Source organism: Hirundo rustica, chromosome 9, assembly GCF_015227805.2.
Source record: "Hirundo rustica isolate bHirRus1 chromosome 9, bHirRus1.pri.v3, whole genome shotgun sequence".
NCBI lineage: Eukaryota > Metazoa > Chordata > Aves > Passeriformes > Hirundinidae > Hirundo > Hirundo rustica.
In genome coordinates, this window is record NC_053458.1 from 11,581,765 (window position 1) to 11,606,831 (window position 25,067).

At 43.1% G+C, this 25,067-nt stretch overlaps 1 protein-coding gene across 1 annotated transcript in view; it reads left to right on the forward strand.

Moving 5' to 3' along the window:
* The window catches only part of ST6GALNAC5 (ST6 N-acetylgalactosaminide alpha-2,6-sialyltransferase 5), a 69,458-nt gene extending 45,285 nt beyond the window's left edge, over window positions 1–24,173 (forward strand). Inside the window, exons 3-5 of the mRNA XM_040073584.1 lie at window positions 11,672–12,081; window positions 17,135–17,242; window positions 23,799–24,173. Of these exons, the coding sequence (XP_039929518.1) occupies window positions 11,672–12,081; window positions 17,135–17,242; window positions 23,799–24,030 (750 nt within the window). The 3' untranslated portion in view covers window positions 24,031–24,173. The remainder of the gene's footprint in view (window positions 1–11,671; window positions 12,082–17,134; window positions 17,243–23,798) is intronic.
* The last annotated feature ends 894 nt before the right edge of the window (window positions 24,174–25,067 follow it).

Sequence of the window (25,067 nt, forward strand, 5' to 3'; positions counted from 1 at the left end):
GTGCCAGCCCCGTTTGTCTCTGTGTGCCAGCCCCGTTTGTCTCTGTGTGCCAGCCCCGTTGGTCTCTGTGTGCCAGCCCCGTTTGTCTCTGTGTGCCAGCCCCGTTTGTCTCTGTGTGCCAGCCCCGTTGGTCTCTGTGTGCCAGCCCCGTTTGTCTCTGTGTGCCAGCCCCGTTGGTCTCTGTGTGCCAGCCCCGTTTGTCTCTGTGCACCAGCCCCGTTGGTCTCTGTGTGCCAGCCCCATTGGTCACTGTGTGCCAGCCCCGTTTGTCACAGCATGCCAGCCCCGTTTGTCACTGTGTGCCAGCCCCGTTGGTCTCTGCGTGCCAGCCCCGTTTGTCACTGTGTGCCAGCCCCGTTTGTCACAGTATGCCAGCCCCGTTGGTCTCTGTGTGCCAGCCCCGTTTGTCACTGTGTGCTAGCCCCGTTTGTCACAGCGTGCCAGCCCCGTTTGTCTCTGCGTGCCAGCCCCGTTTGTCTCTGTGTGCCAGCCCCATTTGTCTCTGTGTGCCAGCCCCATTGGTCACTGTGTGCCAGCCCCGTTTGTCACAGCATGCCAGCCCCGTTTGTCTCTGCGTGCCAGCCCCGTTTGTCTCTGTGTGCCAGCCCCGTTTGTCTCTGTGTGCCAGCCCTGTTGGTCACTGTGTGCCAGCCCCGTTTGTCTCTGTGTGCCAGCCCTGTTGGTCACTGTGTGCCAGCCCCGTTTGTCTCTGTGTGCCAGCCCCGTTTGTCACTGCGTGCCAGCCCCGTTTGTCTCTGTGTGCCAGCCCTGTTGGTCACTGTGTGCCAGCCCCGTTTGTCACTGCGTGCCAGCCCCGTTTGTCACTGCGTGCCAGCCCCGTTTGTCTCTGTGTGCCAGCCCCGTTTGTCTCTGTGTGCCAGCCCTGTTTGTCACAGCATGCCAGCCCCGTTTGTCACTGTGTGCCAGCCCTGTTTGTCACTGTGTGCCAGCCCCGTTTGTCACAGCGTGCCAGCCCCGTTTGTCTCTGTGTGCCAGCCCCGTTTGTCACAGCGTGCCAGCCCCGTTTGTCTCTGTGTGCCAGCCCCGTTTGTCTCTGTGTGCCAGCCCTGTTTGTCACAGCATGCCAGCCCCGTTGGTCACTGTGTGCCAGCCCCGTTTGTCACAGCGTGCCAGCCTTGTTTGTCACAGCGTGCCAGCCCCGTTGGTCACTTTGTGCCAGCCCGGTGAGATCAGTGTCAGAGCCGGGGGCTGCAGGTGGCCTCCAGGGGTGGGAGGTGCTGGCACAGGGACACTGCCCAGAGCCCTGCTGAGGGTGCCCCAGGCTGGGGGCTCGGGTGTTCCACCTGCACAGGGCAGGCACAGCAAGGTGGGCACAACTCTGGGCTCCGAGGGTGTGCCAGGAGTGGGAAGCACCAGGACTGTGGGCATGTGGGCAGCAAATTCCCATATGAAAAACAGCCAACACTCCAGTGTTTCTCCCTTACAAGAAGACAATATCCTGGCCTCTGTCCTGACAGTTGAAATTGTGGCTCTAGAGAAGGTCTGAGTTTGTAAAAATATGCTGTTCAGATAGGTGAGCGTTGTTTGGGGCAGTAGAGCTGGAAAGATGAACTTACATGTCCAGTGCAGAAAAACTGCTTTACAATATGCCTATGGCTCTGAAGAAACTGATGGAAAGAATCCTGGGCTGCAGCCAGGTGTGGCAGAGAGCCCTGAAAAGCAAACACTGGTCATAGAATTTAAAACTTCCAGCTGACAGGTTATCAGTTAGATGTCAAGGCATCAGTACTGGTGATTTTTAAACAATGAAAGACTGAGAGGTACTTGGAAAAAGTATCTGCAACGTAGAACTTCTTGGTCGGGCTGCCATGTTCTCCTTTTCATTCTTCCATCACCACCGCCACCACTGTCACCCATCTAATCATAGCAATTTGGGCTGAGTTTTATGTGCATTCAGTGTCACTAAAGACAGCAGTGCTGTGCATCCACCTGTCTTTTCTTTTTGTTCCTTCCTTCCTTTGACTTCTCTTTGCCTGCTGTTCTGATTGTGAGATGGATCCAGGGAGTGATCCAGTGAAATACACTCCGCCCCCAACCCAGGAAAAAGGAATTGTTCAGTGCCATTGCCAGGTAAAATGCACTTGAATGACACACACATCAAAGGAGTACAATTTAGGACTAATAATGTAAAATAAAAAGCAGATAAAGTGTATAAAGCACTCAGGAATCCCCTGTGACTCTGGGACTCCACATTTCACCTCTTTGCAAGAAGGTTTTGTTTCTGCTGTGCTCACTAAGAGGTGATTCCTTTTTTCTTCATTTCTGTAGTATCTGTTTTAAACCTACTTCTTGCATTCTCTCTGGCACACCTTCGTACACTTCAAATTCCTTGACCAAATGCATTAGGTAGCTGTGATTTAAAGTTATGTCATTTCACCAGTTTTAGATCAGTTACATCTTTAAGCAAGGAATATTACTGAAGAGTGTTAACCAACTGCTTGGGAATCACGCTTCACTCAAATGAATAGATGGTAAAGCATAAATAAAAGTATTTGTGTGACACAGCCACAAGCCACTGCCCCAAACATCTGTGAAATACACAGATCTGGAAACAGACTTTACTTCTAGCAAGGTCAGCCCTTGCTCTTGCCCTGTAATTAGCTGACTTGCCATCAGCTCTTCCCTGACTCTGTTTTTTGAGGGCTCCCTCTTCTCATTTGCGCTGCAGCTCAGGGTACCTTCCCTTGAGAGAGACCTTCCTTTCTCTCCAGCCAGCCTTTTCCAGTGGTTCCTCAGAGATTCCAGTTAGCATCATCCTTTTCACCCACACAGATCGTAGCTTTGACATTCTGCTGTAAACTGAAGAGCACCTCTTTGGAGAAGCAATGCCACATTGGCACACAGAGTGGCAGCTCTCGTACTTGACTGTCTAATTAACCCTCACTGGCAGATTCATTTCAGTGCTAAATGTTTCCATCTACAAAGTGTTTCATTTCATATTAACCTGCATGCGGACAAATAGACTCAATACAAACATCCTCATTGGATAAATGTGTTTGTTTTTGTCTCCTGATCAGGACTGTGGTAATAGTGAACAATTGGAGAAACATATTTTGAATGCTTGAGACCTTTTAGCAAAACACCCAAAACTGAAAGAGCTGACCCCTGAATTAAAATATTTATTTTTCAAATGTAGTTGTAGTCCAAAAATCAGTTAGAATTGTACTGATATGTAATTGCAGATATACAGATGTTTATATGTCTGTCTTCAAGATGTTTTCTTTGCATCTGATTTTTGTCCAAAACTAAATATACAAATACTTTAGCACAAAATGCTCTCTTTCTTTTCTACATATGTGCATGGGAGAAATTTGCAGTGTGTTTCTGCAACCTGTCACTCCTAAGTTAAATGGTTGTTTTGGCCACTTCAGCTGCCAGTACCTTTTTCCAGCATCCGTCTTTGGTGTCAATATTCCAGTGATTATGGAGGCTGCCTTGGGATCCTGCTGTGGAGGTGGTACAGCTTTGTGTATTATTGAATCTGGTACATCCTCAGAAAAACATTTTAAATTCAGATGCAGTATCCTCTGGGGGGAGAGAAAGGGTTTAAATCTGCTGTCTTTAATTTTGTTCTCTAGTTTCTGGTGTGCTGATAAATCAGAGGGACAGAAGTAAGAGGATATAGAACAGCCTGGTTTACATAAAACAAGCTGATGAAGATTACATGGAGCTACCACATGAGAATCAAAAGACCACGAGGCTGAACATTTTTTGACAGATTTTGAAGGAAAGACATTTGAACAAAACTTTTGAACAAAGACCTTTCACAGGAGTAAGCAGCGTTATTTTTGATTTCATTCTACTTCAACCAGGTAGAGAAATACAAGACAAAATATATTTTTGAAAAAATTTCTGTGGGGTCAGTAACTTTGTAATTAGAGGTTTGGCCTTACATTTCATCTGGCCTGTTCTAGGGGCTCTGCATGCTATGCTAAGTTCTTTTAAAACTGGATACCACTGGAAGGGCTTGCTTTGACCTTGCAATGCCCATCACATTATTGCCTTGTAGAGATAATAGTTGTAGCAAGAGTTTAGATGCGTTTGGATGAGCCAGGCAGTGCCACAGAAAGGAAAAAAGTGCTTGAATTTGAAAACTTAGGCACAAACTTTAAAGATCAGTGATGCTTGGCTTTAAAGTTGGGCTAGATAAAAAAGGGACCCTGTGAAGCTTGAAGCTCAAAAAATATCCTGCACAGCCATGACAGATGCAGAGAGAGTATATGAGGGCATACTTACATGAAGTATTTAAACTGGAAAGAACTGCCAAAACATACCAAAGCAAAGCAGAGAAGTTGATGAGAAAACATTCTGAAACAAAAATCCAAACTGCCCAGTACCTTTCCTGGAGATCGTTATAATTTCTGTTTTTCTGACACTTCAGTGATAACAATTTGCATAGTTAAGACACCATGCCTATGGCTTTATTTCATTTTAGTGCAAGCACTTTAGCTGCAGAACAAAAGTAAAGTAGTTAGATGTAATATGGATGTCTATTTGCACTCCTTTTAAGATAAACATTAGGCAATAACCATTTCTTTAGAGCCTGTATATTGTTCATATGACACTCTCTCTTGTATAACAGTTCATGTTCATCAACATGATACATTCTTGCCTGATTTTCCAGGTCTGCCTTTCATTGAGGGTATTCTTTTCTTTCTCTGATTGCCTTTTCTTCTGAGACCATTACTCTAGTTGATAGCTTCAGGTTATCATTGTATCCTATCTCCCTCTCCAATAAGCCTATGATTGATACTAATCTTCCTCGTGGGACACATTTATAGGTTTCAGGATGGAAACTACTCTCTAAATCTTAGCTTTATATGTGCTGACAATTTGCAAGGTTGCGCCTTATATTCACTTCAGGTGGCTTAGGGGAAAACATCAGCACCTGGTAATCACGCTTCTAAAATGAGAAGAGAAATGTGCCCCATATACCAAAAGTTACCCTGTTGTTCATCTCCTGTGCTGCTGCCTCTGCTCATGTATTTTCTGTAACTAGAAAGGGCTCCGTTTCTATAGGTGGTCAATGTCCTGTAACCAAACTCATGCCTTTTCTTTCCAGTGAGAGAAGCCATATTTTAATTAATCTAATGGAAGCTTTGACTAGCAGGCAGTCCCCTGAAAAGGAGTTAATGTGCCGGAAAACACTTCACACAAGCAGAAGACTCTTCATTGACTAATGTGCTTAACGGTACTTTTCCTAAGAAAATTGCTCCACTGAAAGCTTTGTAGAGTGCATTTGTTGGGTTTTTTCCCCTCTTCATAATATAGCCTCATGTTCTGAAATTTAATTGGATCTGTCGAAGGACCTTTTGAAAATAGGATTATTATATTTTTCTTTCAGGTTTTGCAGATGCCCCTCAGTAGGGTATCATGGCAAAAAAAAAAAATTGGATTCCTTGGCAGACTGAAACGTAAGGTGCTGTGATCAGTAGTGTGAGGAATGCTTGTGCTGGAGTTTGGCTGTTTCTCTGTCTTATCCAATATCTGAAGGCAGAGCCCAGTTATATAACTAACTCAGAGGAATCAAAGAGAAACCACAATGCTAATGTTTCCACAATATTTGCATATTCAAGCTCCACAGCCCAAGAAACAAAGAGAAGTAATAAGAAATTCATTTGTTTTATCTTTTATCTTTTTAAACAGACATGCATTTATCTTTATAATAGCAGACAGTATGAGCAGACTTGCCAGACCTTTTTTGAATTGCAAAGTTTCGCTGCAAATGCTTGTTATTTGGATTTGCATAAGGATTAACAATGTTGGGCAAGCGATATCTCCTAACCCTTTCTGTTTACTTGTGCAATATCAGTCACTGGGATACAGTTTTGAAGGCAATCAGTTCCGTGGATAATGCAGTTTGTTTTCCTGGTAAATTCTCTAGTGTTCCAAAAGTGTACTTCAACAATCATTATAAATGTATTTGCTAAGAGGATCTTTTTTTCCCCCTCTTTGACACTACTCTGTACCTGCATAAGGTGCTCTTATCTAGATAAGGGCTAAAGAATCAAAATTTATGAAACTTGAGGAGGAAGTCTGAGCTGGCATGCAGAGTGTGGAAATTAGGCTCTCTCTATGAATACACATGTGAAAATGTCATGGTCAAAGCAAAATAATCTTTTAGATCCAAAATTGGCACTGCAAAATCAAAACTCAGAGACTTTAAAAGGGCAATTACCTCAGCAAGTTGAAAACTCTTCTCAGGCTTTAGATGTTTCAGTCTGGGGTTTTTGGACTAGTGTTTTATATACTGAAGTGTTACCTACAATATTGCAATGTGCACCTGAATGACTTCTGCTGTTCAGAGAAGACTTGATACCATCATTTCATAGATGGGACTTGAAAAATAGCAAACTCTTTCAGCTTGTTGGTGTGCTGTTGGGGGGTGGGGTTTTTTTGTTTGGTTTGGTTTGGTTTTGGTTTTGGGTTTTTTGTTGTGTTTTTTTTTTTTTTTTTTTTTTTGAGGAGGTTGGGGTTTGGGGTGTTTTTGTTTGGTTTTTTTTGTTTGTTTTTGGGTTTTTTGTTTGTTTGTTTGTTTTTGTTTTGGTGTTTTGGTTTTTTATTCCTTTCATAGTATTATGAAAGCACTGTTCCATCAATATATTACAAACCAAAAATAATCAGGGAACCTGCATTATTTTCACAGGATCATGTCTCCCGGAGTCCTTGTGCTTCCTTCTGAAGTGCACAGCTGTGCTCCACTAATGAGACAGCTTGAGCCCCACAGCTTGCTGCATTGGCTTACAGAACACAAGTTACTTGGCAAATGTGAAGCCTCAGGGTTTCTGTTCTACTTTAAGATGGTTGTTGGGAATCTCTCAAAGAAAAGCAGATTTGGTCTTAGAGTTTTCAGTCTTTAGGGAAAATACTAAGGAAGGAGGCACACCAAGAGAAACAAAACATATAGCTTGTCATGAGGGATGGACATAAAGGCATGAGAAGCTTTACACTTGGGGCAGTGCTGAGTGACAGGAGCTCACCAGGGCAGGAGCATTCAGCTGTGTGTGATGTGTCAGCAATGGGCTGGCCATGGCTGGAGCTCCTGCAGAGCTTGGGATATAGTTGTGACAGGGGGATTGTCCTCCAAGCCTCTGAGAGAGGAGCACTGGGAAGGAGCAGCCAGCCTGGTGGAGCAGTGGTTCCAAGTCAGCAGCTTGTTAGAAACCCCAGAGGTGCTCAAAGCTACAAGAAAGTCAAAAAAAATTTGAAGCTGCCAGGACAAAATATTGTATCACTGGCAAAGCCTTAATTATTTAGTGTTTTTGCTGGTGGCTGATGACGCAGCAATCAAGAGCAAGCCATAAGTAAAAAATTGCATTGAACATGGTGTGAACTCAGGGTTCATTAGCATCACGTAGGAAATGTTAAGTTCTGTGCACAAGGCAAGTAACATAAAAAGCAAATACTGTGGTAAGATACAGGGAGTGTCACAAGCAGTGGTGCTTAGGCCAGGCACAATGGGCACCAGGTGGGGGAGACATGGAACCCCTTCCGAAGAAATCACCTGCTTTGTAACAAAAAGAGAGAGCAGGGCTGCTCTGGAATAAGGTCACTCTCTCCTGAACCAGTAAGACTGGCTCTTACATGGTCTGTGTGTGCTTTTTCAACCATTAAGATAAGGAATTCAACTGAATTAATTCAGTTTAACATGGGAACAGATTTGCTTTCCTGTACATCAGTCTTATTTGTACCACTGCTTTTACTTGTGCAGTTTGGGAGCTGTTGCAGAGGGGCTGTTGGTTCAGTAACACAGTTCAGGTGGTTACTAGAGAGAGGAGCAGCTCTGTAGCCTCTCGTTCCAGCTGCGACACCAGGCAAAGGCTGGCCAACCGCAGAGGTGTTGCAGTGCAAGAGAAACATCTTACGCTTTGTCTCAAGTGCTTAGTTAAAGGTCATCCACCATAACCAAATTTGGATATTCTTTAACCCTTCTTGTCTCCCAATACACTTTGAAGTCATCTGTGGTATTTCCAGTTGTATCCATGAGGAATACTGGTGTTCATGAACTGATAGGTGGTCTTTTTCTGCTGAACCCAGTAGTGAGCGGTTCTTACTCAGTCTTGTTGTTGTTGTTGTTGTTTTAGTTTGGGGTTTTGGGGGGTTTTTGTGGGTTTCCTAGTTTGATTTGGTGTTGTTGTTGTTGTGGCCAGGTCATCATTGCCAAGATAAAATATTCTGGCTTTTATTTATAGGACAGAAATTTTTACACGACTGATAACGGAGTGATCTGAACCCAGGGGTCTTGAAAGTAGGTCATTAAGTACTCACTGTAAGAAAAAGTGTGGTTTATAGTGTTTGTGATTTTACTGGAGAGAGCTGCCTTCTTTTCTAAATCTTGGCTTAAAAATCAAAAGACTTCTATAAGCAAAAAAAAATTATTTGATTTCATCACAAAGAAAGTAATTATATCTGAGAATAACATATTTTGTATCAGGAACAACATTTTTCAATTTATTCTTCTCGAGCACTTGAGCAGCAAAGTGTCTGAAAATAACATTTTTCGATCATTGGACAACATAGATTTTAAAGTCAATAACAGAGAAAATTGCCTCAAACTGAAAAATACAGAAACAACCGTGGCACTGTTTTTTGTTTCATTAACCAAATCAGGCATTTGTAATAGAGCAGCAGCACTTTGGGGCCAGCCTCTGGAGGTGGGAGTTGCCAGGAGTCAGTTTGGGCTCTGGGGGTGCCTGTAGCTGTGCAAAGCTGCACTTACTCCTTGTGGGCACAAAGGTGCTGTTCTGGGGTTTACCCCATGACGAAGTTCCCCTGCCACCGTCATTCCCTTGGGATAGCCCATCTATCCTAGAAAAGCACCAGCTGATTTGCCATCTCCTGGGGCTCTGCACTGTGAGCTTGTTGTACTGTAACCTCTGTTCTCCCTCTCTCCATGCATGTCTTGAGATGACTGGAACCGAGAGGCGCCTTGGGCAGGTTTTTTGGAGCCTACTTGGCTCTTGTGCTGTCCAAGTGCCCTGCCTGTGTTGTAGCAGTGCTCTGCCCTGTCACAAAGGTGCTGTCCATGGAGTTCAGGTGCACAGGAACTGTGGCTGCTTGTTAACAACGGGTACAATTCAACGTCAGCAGCTTTTACATGCATGACACTTCAAAGTAATTGACAAAGATGCTATAAAACTGGCCTACCTCTCACCCCATCCCTTTTGAAGTAGGATCCTGAAATATAACTCATATTTCGTGGCATTTGCTTTTTTTCCACTTTGCTTTTTTTTCCCCAAAATATCACTGTAATAATTACTGTAACAGCGTTTTCTGTGGAGTTAATGTTCTTCTGGCTTAATGGCCCCTGGTTATTCTCAGGCCATCAACTTCTTCCAGCTGGTCATCAATCCCAAAGAACTGCCTTGTGCCTCCATTATTATTGCTTAAGTAGATGACATTTCTGGTGCCACTGCTGCCTCCCAATGAGATGGTATTACAGCCTATGGCTTTTTTCCCCCCTTTGCTTTCACTGTTGTCAAAGCATTATAAACAGCTGGTGTGAGAATGTTTTGGCTGTTCACTGTGAATTCCTCTGACAGTTTTTAGGTGTGAGTTTTGTAGACTTCAGCTGAAAGAATCTGAGTGAGGCGACTGAAAATTACTTGCCTAGAGCAGCTACAAGGGCTCAGCCCCCATGCATCATTCAGGAACTGGCTAGGCAATACCTGACTGTTTCAGTCTAAAGACTTTTTCCCAGAAGGAGCATGTTTCAAACAAGATCTGGGACAGATGTTCCAGGGGGTGTTAATGTTCATTATGTAGCCACAGACCTCTCCCCCAAGTTTCCACAGCTCTGCTGATGGCCGCCCTTGTTTTCTAGCAATTGATGGATTCTGTGGCAGACTTTTTAAAATGAAACAAGGAAGTTGTAGCTCAGTAGGCCAGACAGCAGCAGAGATGGTTCAGGTGAAAATGCCTTGCTGTGTGGATATTCAAACCTGTGTGAGTTAACATTGGTGCTGACTACATTTCCTTTAACCTCATTAGCACCTTGTCTTGCTTTCCCAAGCATGGTGGTGGAGCAGCTAGTTCACCTTAGAGCCTTTCACTAGGTAATTCATCAAAGTGGCAGATGAAAGCTTAAAGGAAAATGCATGTAAATACTGCATTAGAAACCTTGGCTCACAAAGGCATGAACATTTTCACCCATACCATTAGCTCTGGATTATAGTTCACAGGCGTGACTATATTTGTTTATTGGGGGAGATGGAGATACAAGGCTTAGTGGTTGAATCACTGTGCAGATTGTATACTTTTTCTTATTTTTTCTTTAATTAAAAAGCATTAAGCATTCATGAGCTAGTCTCACAGAAGAAAGAAACTCAGACTGTTATTGTAACCTTAGTACCTTCAAAATTAAAACCAAGCTACTACAGTAAAACACTCCCATCAAGTACTCAGGGCCAAAGCATTTTCAAACAAGGGTCTGAGATTGTGTCAAATGTACATCATGTATCCTTTTCAGCTTCAGAGTTTTAAGCGGTGCCTCACTGCAGACTGATTTTGTCATTGGATTCCTGTATACGTGTAGATCAGAATGATCAAGCAACTGCAGTTCAGTCTCTGTGCCGGGGGGTTTTCTGTTGGGTTTTTTTGTTGGGCTAGTTTGGTGTCTTTTGGGGGGGGTTGGTGGGCATTGTTGTTTGCCTTGTTGTTGTTTGTTGTTTTTCAAAGACACTAAGATACACACTAAGTGCAAGATACTATTTCTTGAAGGGCTACCAACAGTCTTTATTTATCTCACTGTTTATTGTATTCTTGTTAAAAAGTAGAACTTTGGGAATACTGTTAACCCTTGCCCCTTTTAGTTCTCATGCTGAGCAGTGGATAGTGACATACTCCTCTATAACTGAAACCTGTGGTGGTGGCATATTTCAGTAACATGATTTATCACGCATTTTCATTTTCATGAAAGCTTGTTTTACTCTTCTGCTTCCATTAGGTCAGCACTCACTGAAGAGGCACCTCCCATTCCATTTTATTGCATAACTTTCAAACATGACCTGACAAGGGAGTGGAGGTTCAATGCACTAACTCACTGCCATGTAAAATACACAGAGATATTTCTGACCAGCTCTGACTGTTGAACCTACAGGAGAAACGAGAGCACTGCAGTGGTTACGGCACACCTTGCAAATAGCATGGAAGGATTGTGCCAGGGTATTGATCTCTTCCCTTAGCAAAGTGGCCTGATCCTAGGGTTGAAAATCTATTCACACATGAACTTATGAGGACCTAGGATTTATTATTTCCTGAAAAAAAAAAAAAAAAAAAAGGAAGCAGAAGAATAAAAAATACTCCAGTTGTAGCTGTTATAGCAAGTGGAAGAAGTACAATCAAAACAAGCAGTTGGGAAGAGTCGAGAAGCTGTTGTGATTTCTGTTTATGAAGCAGCAGTGGAAAGGAGGAATCTACACAATGGGCTTAAGCTCCACAGAGGAACTCTAAGGGCTGTACATCTACACCATATTCCCCCCTAAAATGTACATGTAATGGGTCCCCAGCTATTTGGGAAGATTTGCCGGGAGAGATTTATGTACGTTGCTCTGAGGTTTTGCTGTGAAATATGCCGTGAACGTGTAAAACGCAGCTGTGTAGCGAAGGGGAGATGTCTAGAGCTAATTGTGAAGTGCGTATGTCTTTGCAGCCCTTAAAGATGCACTGCAAGAGCTGTGCGCTGGTCACCAGCTCTGGGCACCTCCTGGGGAGCAGGCAAGGGGACAGAATCGACGAGAGCGAGTGCGTCATACGGATGAACGACGCGCCCACGCGCGGTTACGGAAAAGACGTCGGGAACAAAACGAGCCTCCGAGTCATCGCGCACTCCAGCATTCAGAGGATTTTACGAAATCGCAACGAACTCTTAAATATGAGCCATGGGGCTGTGTTCATCTTCTGGGGCCCCAGCAGCTACATGAGGAGAGATGGCAAAGGCTTGGTGTACAATAACCTGCAGCTGATGAACCAGATACTGCCTCAGTTAAAAGTGTACATGATTTCTCGCCACAAGATGCTTCAATTTGATGACCTTTTTAAACGGGAGACTGGAAAAGACAGGTGAGAACTTACGTGGATACACCTAGGGGATGTCACAGAGTAGTAAAATAATGCAGTTTATATATACCAGTTTCAGATCTGCTCAGAGGGACGGTCCTGGCCGTTAAACCCTCAGCCTCATGGGTTGTAATGTGGCATGACATGCCCAATAACATCACTGGTAACATAAGTAAAAAATAGGCATCAAAATGATTTGTGTGGAGTATTGCCTCATCAGCCTAGAATACCAGAGTCTGGATGTACAGTCAAGGAGGCAGGAGCTGTTTAAATCTCACTTTGGGTTAATATACCTTAAAGTTTTCGCACTGATTTTGAAAAATTAGAATGGATAGGTTATGTTTTCGTATAGAGGAAATGCCACCATCCAGTGAATTATAATAGCTGTTTATTGAATTTAAGCATTCTTGGAACATTGCAGCTGTAAAGCTTCTTGTAAAACAAATAAACATTAGTCATACATTAGGTGCTTCAGAACAGTTCATCTTACATTTGCAACTGTAAAATGGAAAGTTATTATGATAGTTACATCTTTATGAGACTGTTTATGAGACTTGTAGGCTGATCTTCAAATCAAATTTGTAGTAAGTGACCCACTGCAGTACTTGAGTATTTTCACATATAATGTTTGAAAATGGGCATTCAAACCAAAGACTTCCCAGCACGAAAGACATTTATTTTTAATGAAGTTCTATTTTTTTACTTATAAATATGCTGCTGTAAAAATGACAGAGTCCCCACTTAGATACAAATGAAGAGGTAGGTTTATTATGCAGTAACTCAGTCAGATGTGCTACCTTACAAATACAAAACATACACACCAAGGATTGATCAGGGATCGATCCTCTTGTGGACTCCAGCACAGATTGCATTTTCTGGGCTACATGAGAAAGGCAGAACTGATGTTAGAGGAAACTTGTATCCTCTTAGCTGAAGGCAATCTTTGCTTGGCATTTGCTGTCTTTGTCACACCCCACGTGGTTTCCCTGCAGAACTCTGTTCACTTATAGTGGATCCGTGTTCATGGCTGACTCAGGCTCAAACCAGAGCACAGAGTAAATTGGTCACTTTTGTAACATTAAAAGTTCTTCTCTTCATTTTCCAATTGGTGTATTTGGGTCTGTGCCAGAACAAGAAGGAAGGATGATAAGGGGAGATATCCTGCCATTTGAGATGTGTTTGTCTTTTCCAGAGTAACACAAAGTGAGAAGGTGAATTAAGCATTTGAACCCTTCAAGAAATATGCAGAGGGTATCTGTGTGCTCAGTATTTACAAAGCCATGAAAGTCAGCAAAGCTGTAATTGCACTGTAACCTGGCTGCCACGAGCCCCAGGGGGAGGGGAATGCACACTGCCACCTCCTTTCCTGGATTATGCCTTTGGGGATCCAGGGTGGGATCACGTGCTGTCCCCAGTTCTGAGGAAGAGTTTCCCTCCCTGTTTCATTCTCAGAACTTGAGTTCTGCCACGCGGAGCCAGGGTCCTGTTCCTTCCCTGACACCGCCAGGATCCTGTTCTTTTTCTGACGCATGCTGTGCAACTTCAGGCAAGCTGCTCTTTCTGATTCCCCATCACCCATCCAGAGCCAGAGGCCTGGAGCCAGTGTGCAATGAAAATTTCCTCTTCGGCACAGACACCGGGCTCAGCTCCTGAAATACTCTCCAGGTATTTGAGCCACTAATGACATTGTAACAAGTTTAGAGTGAACTCAGTCATGGGCACCCTGAACTCCCAGTGTGAATCAAGGGCACTCAGATGCCAGCAAGACCCAGCCGGAGGAACTGGCCCTGTGGATTTGAGAGGGCACAGACAGCATACTTGAAGGGCTAAGAAGATTAAAACGGGAGATGAAAATAAATGAATAAGCTGCACAAAAGAAGGGGAAGATGAAAAGAAACATGGGTAAGAAAGAATTTGTAAGGGAGAAAATTCAGGTTACTGTGAGGGCAGGAGCAGAACATTGTATAGCCCAGAATGCTGCTGTTCCCCAGGAGGTTTCTGCTGAGCTCTTGACATTAGTGCCTACAAAAAACAAAGGAGGGAGAGAGAAGCATGATTGCAAGCTTGCAAGAATCAGACTATTCATTTCCATCTTGAAAATGATGAGAAAAAAAGGTAATTGGATGTATTGTGCTTTTCAGAAAAAAAAATATTTTGAAATTAAGAAAAACCTTCAAAAAACATTGCCAGTTAAATAGCATGGTGAAAGACAAAGGCTGCAGAGCAATATACTTGGCATTACAAAGTAACTGTACTTGAAAATAACTTTATAATTGAATAAGGGTACATTAAGAAAATATGATTCAGACCCAATATTATAGTAATTAGATAAAAGCAGCATAAATGAAATAACTGCAGGAAGAGTATTTCCATAGAGATTATAAATGAGATTTTGGTGGAGCAGAAAGGCCTTTAATTGTAATTTAGTGTGCACTACAGAATTATCAGCACAGTATGTTAGTTCATCATATAAAAGAATATCTGATAATTTCCCCTAATAAGCACATGACAGTTCTTCATATTCTCTCATTACTGCTGATTAGGTATAAAAACTATTCTTTTGTTGGACTCTTTGTCAGATCTTTTATGAAATGTGAGACACTGTAACCCTGTTTGTGTGTTTCTGTCCTACAGACACTGTATTTAAAGAGGGCAGAGTGGTACTTTAACAAATTTTAAAATCTTTATTTGATTATTCAGCTTCTAAGCCAGTTTAGTTATATTCAATTGTTCTCCTGTTCATTGAAAACACTAAATGACAGCCTAACTGTGTGTAAGCAGAAAGAAAACTAACCCAGCAAAGAGTCTAGCTGGGTGTCCTGACCTGTGCAAAGCCTTGGTCATGGTCTGGCTGCAATTGCTCCCTTGGTTTTGGAATGTAAGTGTTGGGCACCTGAAACAGAGGACTTGTGCAAGCTCCAGAGCACTCTTAGCCTGAACATGTTCCTGAATTATCTAGTGACTCAGAGCTCAGAAACTCAGGTTGCAGAGAAGCAAATTTTTTAGGCTTTCCCCTACCATTCTCTTTCCTAATAATTTTGAGCCAAAAATTCTTCCTTTCTGTTTTATATTGTTGGTGTGCCTGAAGGCCTCCAATGAGCTTATGGCCCAGCTATGACATTGTGACAAACTGCACCACCACCCCCAAGCTTCAGTGCACAGTCAGAAAATAAAAAAGGCCCCATAACTGGAAATAATGAGATGCTTATAACATGTCATTCTCCAAATGCTCGCTTAGCTTGAATGTCTGTGTGTCAGGAGCAGTAAAAATGTGTGTTTTGGGAGTTTATACATTACCAGGTGGTCCACTAAGGACAGGACAAATTATCTTGGCTCTTCAGCATCCTCCAGGCATATTTAGTCAAAGAATTCCCTTATGTTTAGAAATGTCTTCTAAGCAGCTGGCACAGACTCCACCACTTTTTTTTTTTTTTTTTTTTTCCCTTGCACTAGTCTGATTCCCTGAGGAAATGGGAACCTTGGTACAAGGCATTCCTCAATCTGACAGTGCTCAAAACGTCTCCTCCTACTGCCCTGTGGGTGACCTGCCTGGAACCAGCTTGTTTAGCATTAGCTTGGGAAGCTGTGTGGTGGCTGAATTAGATGTTAGTGATTGCTGGCACTTGCTTGCAGTGGCTTTTGTGGCCTCAGGTCCTTGCTTCCAAGACTTCCACATCCTGCTATCACTGGGCAAACTGTAAAATATGGCCTTGGAACTTGGGCCAGGACCTGGGATAACCTGCTGACTTCTCTGTAGAGACCCTCATGTTTTCTGCTGTGCTTTTTTGGGGGGGCTGTGACAAAGTTTCACAGGTATCTGGCAGGTGAGGCAGGTGTGGGATGACAGGTGTGTGGGAATGGGATTAGTGCAGCTCCCATGCTAATCCATTCTGGTAGAATGCCCAGGCTTTCCCAGAACCTGCACTTGCTCCCTTGGTGCCTCAGCTTTATTAGGAGATGAAGGGAGAGCCTGTCACTGTGACAGGCTGTCAGCAGGAATCTCAGGACTCTGGGATGCAGATAACACAAGCTTGAACTTCTTCCTGTGGGACTTTCCTAGCTGGGTGAGGGATTAGGGAGAATGCCTGTCGTATTCTTTAATAGCATTTGAAAGGAGACCTTTGAGTGAACTCATTTTCTCTGGAGCAAACTCCTGACTTTCTGTGCCTCTGTGTCTAAAAGGGGTGCCAGTCCCTACACATGCCCTTGTGACACCTTTAAGATGTTTTCTTTGCTGGCATTTCCTTCATCCTCCCATTCCAAGAGTGCCAGCTCTCCCACAACATAGAGCCAGTGCAGGAATTTAAAAAAGGTCTGGGAATTCCAGTGCCTGTGCCAGGCATCCAATAACCATCATGGAACCCAGCTCTTAGAAACTAAACAGCACTGCCAAGCACACGAGAGGAACAGGAAACATGACTGTTACCACTTTGCAGATAAGAACCTGTGATACCGCAAAATTTAAACACAACTTGTAAATCCCTTACATCTGTTACAGGGTGGCATCTCCTGCTTTGCATAATTAATGCTGGGACCAGTTGAGTTTCTTTTAAAGCCATGTCCCAGGCTGCAGTGAAGGCAGGAGAAGGTGCTGCCTTGGAGGGCTCCCTGCCAGAGCTGTCATTCCCATTCTAAGGCTCCCCTTGGGCAGGGAATGCCCTGGGGTGGTTCCTAGGATGCAGATTTCCAGCCTGGCTATGGCACAGTCAGAGCTGCAACCGACTAAAGAGCTTCCTACCAGCAGTCACAGTGAGGGGCTGGGAGCTTCTAGAAACCAAGTCAAAAAGTCAGCTAAATATCAGTGTTGCTGTGCCTAAAATTAATTACAGCGAGGAAAGTTTCTGCCCAGATTACTCCACTGACAGGAGGCACCAGAAAAATCATTAAAGGATGGACGAGCAAAGCAGTATTGGTTGCCCGGTTTTCAAAGCCTTTTACGAGAATGAGGAAAATGCCAAGAAATTGCTTCAGAATGAATGAAGGAATGAATAAATAAATAAATAAATATCAAGAATTATTTGCCAGCTTAGAAACTTAATTATGTTTTTGCTTCCAGGAAGATATCCAACACTTGGCTTAGCACGGGCTGGTTCACAATGACGATCGCGTTAGAGCTCTGTGACAGGATAAACGTTTATGGCATGGTGCCACCGGATTTCTGCAGGTAGGATTGATTTTGGAATCATTATTAGCCAACAAAGTTAATGTTACAGATAAATATCTGACTCTTTTAATGTTTTTGCTCTGCAACAAGTCTTCGGTCCTCTTAAAACAATTAATTAAGATGTCCCATGATCTCATTCTGAAAACAACAAATGGCATTTAATTACTTTATAGAAAATATTTTAAATTTTTGTTTGTACTATGGGAGAATTAATCCATCTTGTTGCTTTCTTTTAGTCTCTGAATATTTATCAGCTAAAAGTAATGCAATAATTGGCATGAAATTAATCTGAAGAAAGAAGTACAGGAAAACATTACTTTTAATTTGTTCTTTGAGTTTCCCCCAAATTAATAGCCAGTGTTCTCACAGTGACTAGTTTCTAAATTGAACTTCCTGTGCAAGTCAAATTAACATTATTGTACCTCTGTCACACGAATATCAATCTTGCAGCTTCCGAAATGATCCCCACAACCCCCCACCCCGTGAGTTAGGACCCAGAGAATGTCCTGTGATCAATCACCCATTTTGGGCGTGGCGGGGGTGGGTCACACGGGGCAGAAGCAGCACAAGCTGTGTCAGTGGAAGCTGCTGTCTAAAGGAACAGCTTGTGCACGTTTTCCAGCTGGGTTGTGCCTCCAGCCACTTTCAGGATGCAGACCCCAGGTCCTGGTTAAGGTTTTCCCACTATGGATCAGTGACACAGGGAGAGTCTTCAGAACTTCAGTGCCAGACCAAAAATTACATTAGCCACAAGGTGCCAGTGTGAATACAGACAAATTTGTGTTACATCAGCCATCTTGATGCTGACATGGGTCTCACCTGCCCACCCAGCACTGAGTGCTTCCTGCCCACAGCCTGTGCTGATCCCATTTGTCCTGCTGGGTGACCTGGGAAGAGCTGGAGCCAGTCCAGATCGAGGCCTCAGTGCAATGTTTCATCACCTGCTCACAAACCCCTTTCACCAAGAAGTACTTACTTAAATTTCCTACTGCAAATGCAGCGATCTCTCTCAAGTCTGGTTCATTGGGTAATTCCAGATGACTTTCAGGGGCAGGGAGGGCAAGGCTGCAGTGCTGGGTTAGTCTCAAAGAATGGGAGTGCTCTGACTTTCCTCTGAGCACTTAAAAGAATCATTCAGGAATCTGCATTTGTCTTGGGCACATTGTAGAAATCCCTGAAGAAATCACAGCATAAAATGTCAACACTAAACTCCACTTCGTGAAAATTTCTACAAATTATAACAAAACACTGATGATAAATGCTGTGATGTACTGCCAGACTTCATCATGAATTCTCCAAGGAAAATAGCAAACTAGATCAGATATGCCAGACAACACAAATACCTTCCACAGCACAGCATCTCATTCCTCTGTCATCTCAGTTGGCCAACACATAGTGCTTCAGTTTCTGGAAGTGGCTGGTCTGTCTTACTCCAGAAGTGGCTGTATTCCAGTGGCACATGGAAGTAATTCTTAAAATTATGATCTAAAAATACAGAAGACAGCATTTCACTGCACATTAATGTGTAATCCTGACTTTTCAGACAAAGTCAGAATAGGTTAGATACATATTAAAAAACCCCAAAGAAACCATTTTCAGAGAGACTAAAAATGTCGCTGACAACATATGAAAGGCGATCATAGAACCAATACACTAAAATCAAATGGACTTAAATTATAACACAAGAAAGGCTGTAGATCAATCCTACCAGTGAAAGATGTAATTGTTCTTATGGCCTGCATTAAAAAAATCTTAACATAAAGGTACGCACACCTGGTTGTAAAAAGGTAAAAGATCATTTCTTAATCAAAGTAATATGAAATGCCTTTACTTCAGCTTGATTCCCCAGGTGATGAAGGGGAAAACTGTAGCTGCCATGCCTGGAATAAGCTGTCCCTGAAGATCTGTGAAAGGAGTTTTTTGCCATAAATAGAGTAAACCATCTTAGCTGCCTCTTCAGCCATCCATTAAGAAGTTAAAGCAGTGCTTCCTTTCAAAGAAATAAGACAACAAAACAGAATAGCAGAAAGAAATATTCTGTAATTGTGTCACGTTTCCTGGTTTTCAGTCAGATAGAATACGATCTACCATTAAAATAAAAAAAATCAAAACAAAAAAATCCCAACAAAATAACAAAAATTTGTGTGTGCTAGATGGTGTGGATATCCTACTTACAGTGCATCTGAAGAATCATTAAGATGAAAAAAAAAAAAACCCCAACCCAACCCCCCCCCCCCCCCCCCCCCCCCAATTTTATTTCTGTTCATAATAAATATCACCAAATTTATAACTTCAGCAGATACCCATTCATTTTTAAGTATTAATTTGTGGAATAAGTAATGAGTGTAGTGATCACTGTCATGGAACTAAATTAGTGTCACATCTGTAACGTGAAGGACACCTCAAAGGTACTATGAATTTCATGCTGTTGATTCTGCTACAAATTATTAGCTTAAGATCATTAACCAAATTACTTTGCACCCTTGCAGGGAAAATAGTCTAGTGAAGAAGTCTGGAGCACAGACTAAGATTTTTCACTATTACTTGCAACAAGGTGTTTTAGGTTCATTTACTTTCAGTGGACACTGAGTTTCATAGCTGAACTGGACCTCACTGGTGTCCTCATTATTATAAATTTCTAATACTTAAAGCTGTAAGTAATTTCAAACCCCTTTGCTTGCTACAGATTTATGCTGTAGTAAGGGTCAATGGCTTAATATTGCTCTCATGCTCCTAAATACTTGTCTTGTACATTCTGAAATAAGATGAAAGCTTCGTGCTTCCATGCACATTGCAGGCATTTTTGTAAAGTGTGCACACCTCTCACTCTTTTCTCCCAAGACAGACAAATCATCTTGCTGTATTTTTTCCAGTGCCCAGGGATCCAGTCCAAGCCTTTCCCAGATGGGAAGCACTTCCCTCTCAGAACTCCCTTTGGCAGCCCATTGCATGCACAGGACTCACTCCTGTCCTGGGATGTGCAGGGTTCTCCTCTTGTCTCCCTTCAGCAGCAGCCTGACAGTGGTGCCCAGATACCACAACAATTCCTGAGGGCACTGCAGTGCTGCTGCTCCCCTTTGTGGGTGCTCAGCAGCAGGGCTGGGAAGGACAAGACAAGCCCTAATGAGTTTGTAGGAATTCCAGCCCCTGTCCGTGGCATTATGGGCAGCAGGGACAGAAAGGCTGGTTCCCTGCAGGTCTCAGGGCACAAGGAAAACTCAAGGGGCTCTCTTTATGGGCCTCCTGGAACTCCCAGAAACTTAAAACTTAATTTCGACCCTGATTTTAACTAATATGAATCATTTTTCATATTTTCCAGTTGTTGAACCTGATAATTTTCCTGTAACAATCTTCATTTGACTGCCATGCCATTTTCCATGATAATTCACCTGAAAATTGGTATTTGAAATACTTTAGTGTTTTCTTACTTCTCTCCACTTTCAGTTCCTTTAAATCAAATGCAAAGCAGCAGTTGTTGCTGGTTACATGTCCTGGAGCTTATGAGAGACTGTAAGCTGGATATGAGCTAGTCCCGCTCTTTGGTCCATAAACCTTTGGTCATTAGCTTAATTTAAAAATGCATACATGGTTTGGAAAACAGGACTAATTATGGAGGTCAGGGAAAGGAGATCGTGGGAATAGAAGGCAAAAAAATTATCTAGAAACCTTCATGGTCCTGGCACAGCACCTTGCCCATCTCCCAACATATAAATGACACTTGACTCACACATGTATATATGAATTATTTTACAAAGTGTGTGAGTACCTATAGTTTTAGAGGGTTGAATTATTATGGCTCTTCATTTCTAAGGAAAGAGGCTGACCAGAATGTGGTATGGCGTGGCCTGGTTTCCCTGCCGTGTTTCTTTTGTGCTGTGCTTCCAGCTTTTGCTGTAGGTGGATACCATCTGTGGGAAAATGTGCACTCGAGTGGCAAACAGGAGCTGACTGGCAGGGGTACAGGCACTTCCACACGTGCTGTGCTGGCAGGTGATCAGGCAGGAAGTACAGGGTATTTCACAGAGGAACTGCCCGAGATCCCTCCCAGCTGTGGTATTAAAATGCATGCAGAGTCTGACGAAATACTGATTAATGTCCAGTATCAGTCAGTGATAAAGCAGCATCTGTTTTAATGTTAATAAATGAGGTGGCAAGCAATTTCCTATAGAAATTACTCATGCATTTCATTTGCTGGTGACACAAGCTAATTGCAGAGTTAGAAGATAACGCAGCACAGTTAATTTGGGTTACGGTGTACTCAAGCCAGAGTTCAAATCCAAAGCTTACCAGCATGCAATCTGGGGAAATCCAGAACTCCCCAAAAATGAGAAGGTCCTCCATATGTAAATACCTTTCAGAATTCCAAATCTGAATGACAGCTTTTGACATTCAGCTGCAGAGCAGCCCCCGTTCCTGCCTGCTCTCAGCCCCAGCTCAGCCAGCAGAGCTGCACAAGGCGTGAGCCCCACGGGCTGCCTGGACTGAGCTCCTGCCCCTCTCCCCTGCCAGGCCCTGTGCACAGGGTGCAGTGACCTGGTACAGCCTGGCAGGAGCTAAGGGCATCCACTGAGGAAACTCCAGTGTTAGTCCAGAGCCTCGGATGATGCCGTGTGGAATCCCTGGAACGCCCTGCCTGGGGGTGTTGGGACCAGCAGCCTCACGGGCTGCCCCGTTAACTGGGGCTGCATTTCCCCAAGTCTATTGGAAATAGGATTTCAGCTTTACTAATCCTAACTTAAAAGCAGTAAATTTCTACCAAGCAATACAGGTGTACCGTTGAGGACCCAGGAGTAAAATCCAGCTTCGGTGCAAGAAGGAAGAGCAGTCTGAATGAGAGGCAGAGGCCTATTTGTTTTTAGTTCTTAAAAGAAACACATCACATGAAAATGTATCTTATTTAGATTTACAGTAACCATACAAATGATTAATTTAAGCAACAATAAGAGGTCCAATGTATTAAAAAAAAAAAGTGAAAAATAATTGAAGATAGAGTTCTAATAGATGTAGTTTAAAAATAATAAATTTCTACATGAAGGGCAGCTTTAGATTACAAATACATTTTCTGTAGGTGAGGTGATGAAGGATTTTGTTTCACTCTTATGTATTCCAGTGAGAATATATTTAATAAGTTTAGAATCCATCTTATTCTAGAAATGTAATTTTATTGTTGTTCTGGTCTTGTAAGATTGATCACCATGCTGTGTTACAAGGAAGCCAGATTGATCAAATTAAAACATTAATCTAAGGCACAAATGGAAAGCAGCAGCAATACCATACATTACCTCTGCATATACAATATGGATAATGGCAAAATAAGTAAAATTAGAAAATTGCGTAGGTGACAGAATTACACAGTAAAAATAATGACTATCACAGACTACTGACAGACAGTGGATGCATTCAATTGAAAATGACCTTAAATATTAGCTCTTCAAAATGAAAATAATCAACTGCATATTAGAGCTGACAGCCCTGAATCTGTTATCAGTTTCTTGCTTTGTACTAGGGTCCTGTTCAGCTCAGGCTGTAACACAGAGCAGCCCCAAGGCTTCACTAAGGGCTGATATTGGGAATTTTCTGTCACAGCAAAATAGCTGGTAGCAACTGGGGAGAGAGGGATACAATTGGGTAATTCTGCCTGGGACATCTTGCTCTCTTAGTATTTATGGCACAGAGAATTGTGTGAGTTCCTGTCAGCCCAAAACGCCCGTGCCTAAAGTAAAAAACCATCGTGGGTACAGGTTAATGTAGAGATTAAAACAAAGGGAAGAATGATATTATAATACAGATGTGCCATTTACAGAATGTTACATGGAAACACTGAGGTCAGAACTGCTAAAATTAACTTTATCCTAAGTATCCAAATTGGTGTTTGGCATATCCAGCGTGTCACCAAGAGTCACTCTTCTCCCACTGGGAAACGTGAACGGGTTCACAAGGTCACACGGATACTATGGGTGAACCGGTTTAATTTTTAGCTTAGATCCATGAAAGCTGCTGTTGTAAAATAAGGAATCCATTTGTGCATCAGACATTTGATTAAAATGCCAGCAACAGCAGCCTGTACCACTGACCTGGTGCGCAGACACTCATTGAAGTCGTGCTCCCGGAACCTCGCGCAGAGTGCTGGGAACGTTCAGCTGAGCTGATGTGACACAGATAACCACCTCCATCTATCATCTGCTCCTTCTTCCCCCATTCAGTAAATACCTTTGGCAAGACGTTTTACAAATCACAATCTAGATTTAAATCTCTTTTAAGCAGTTTGCTTCAAATTTCATAGCAGTAACACTGCCCTGCAACACCCTCCCTTGTTTCTGAACTACTGCCGTCCTTCATTTAAGTGGGAGGAAGAGGATTAAAGGAGAGCAAAAGAAAAAGCAAAGAAAACACCTTTGCCCCATTCTGATGTATTAGATATGCAAGAAAAAGAACAGCTACGTAATTTAACTGGGAGAAAGAACTGATTTGAGCCCATCAGTTCGTTAAAGATAGCATCTTTTCAATCAAGGAAAAAGAACGCCTTGGGCTCCCACCTATTTTCTTTTTTCCGCAGGGATCCCAATCATCGTTCAGTACCTTATCACTACTACGAACCCCTGGGACCAGACGAGTGCACAATGTACATTTCCCACGAGCGGGGCCGCAAGGGCAGCCACCACCGCTTCATCACCGAGAAACGCGTCTTCGAGAACTGGGCGCGGACATTCGACATCCACTTCTTCCAGCCAGACTGGAAACCAGAGCCGCTCACCGGCACCCGCCCCGAGGCGAAAGCGCTGGCCTGAGGGACGGACGCGCGAGCCCAGCCACGGTCGCCTCCCGCGGCAGCCTCTGGACCTCGTGGCCAGCACGGCCGCCTGGAGGGGAAGGGTAACGGGGCCTGCAGCTGGCACGCGCAGCAGCAGGCAGGAAGCTGGCGTGGAGGAGCAGCACACACCGAAAGTACTTTCCGTTACACTGTATTAACCCAGTCCACCGCCTTTTGGGGCCATCTGACTGCCCGTGTGTGTTCGTGATTCGTGAAACACAACCTGAGTGTCATTAAGGGATGGTTAATTCATTACGGCTTTTTAAAGTACGATGCCACTGAATTTTCATAGTGAAAACTTTCCTTATTTATTTAATGGAGGTTTTTATGCAACCTAGGCCAGTATTTTTCTAATTCACAGTTACGTGGTTGTTTATCTTTCATAATCTTTTAAATCCAAAATTAATATTGCTGATGGTTTGAAAGGCCTAGCTTTTTATTTATAAGACTGGTTTGAAATATATAATTCTATATAGCATGTAATTAATATTTGATTGGGAAATGTTGGATTTCTTCTAAGAATTTTGGGCTCTGTTCCAGCCTAAAGCCTTTAACAGCAAGAGTGGTCCCATGTGCAGATCCAGCTCACTTTACATTCTGACATCTTATGTTAATATAAAAATGGTAGTGAAAATTCTGTTTGATATTAATGCGCATTTGCTGCTGTGCTATCAAGCTGCTGTTTTTTAAATAGGGGTGGGAGGAAGGAGGGCAAACAAAATTTATCCAAAAAAAAGCCAAACCTCCTGCTGGCCATGGCAGCAGCTTCTCAGCGAAGACAAGCTGAGGCTGGAGGGGCTGTGTTCTGTTTTGCCTCTTGTATTCCCGCAAGAGGCTGCCAGCAACCCTCCTGAGGCAACAGACTACGATCCAGGCCACAGCTGCTCAACACAGTGTGACCAGATTTCTGCAATGAAGAAGGTAAACTACCAGTACTGCAATGCCAGTCATAGTAACCAGAAAGATCACAGCACTGCACCTGCAAAAATCTCTGCCTTCCACTGTCCCAAGATC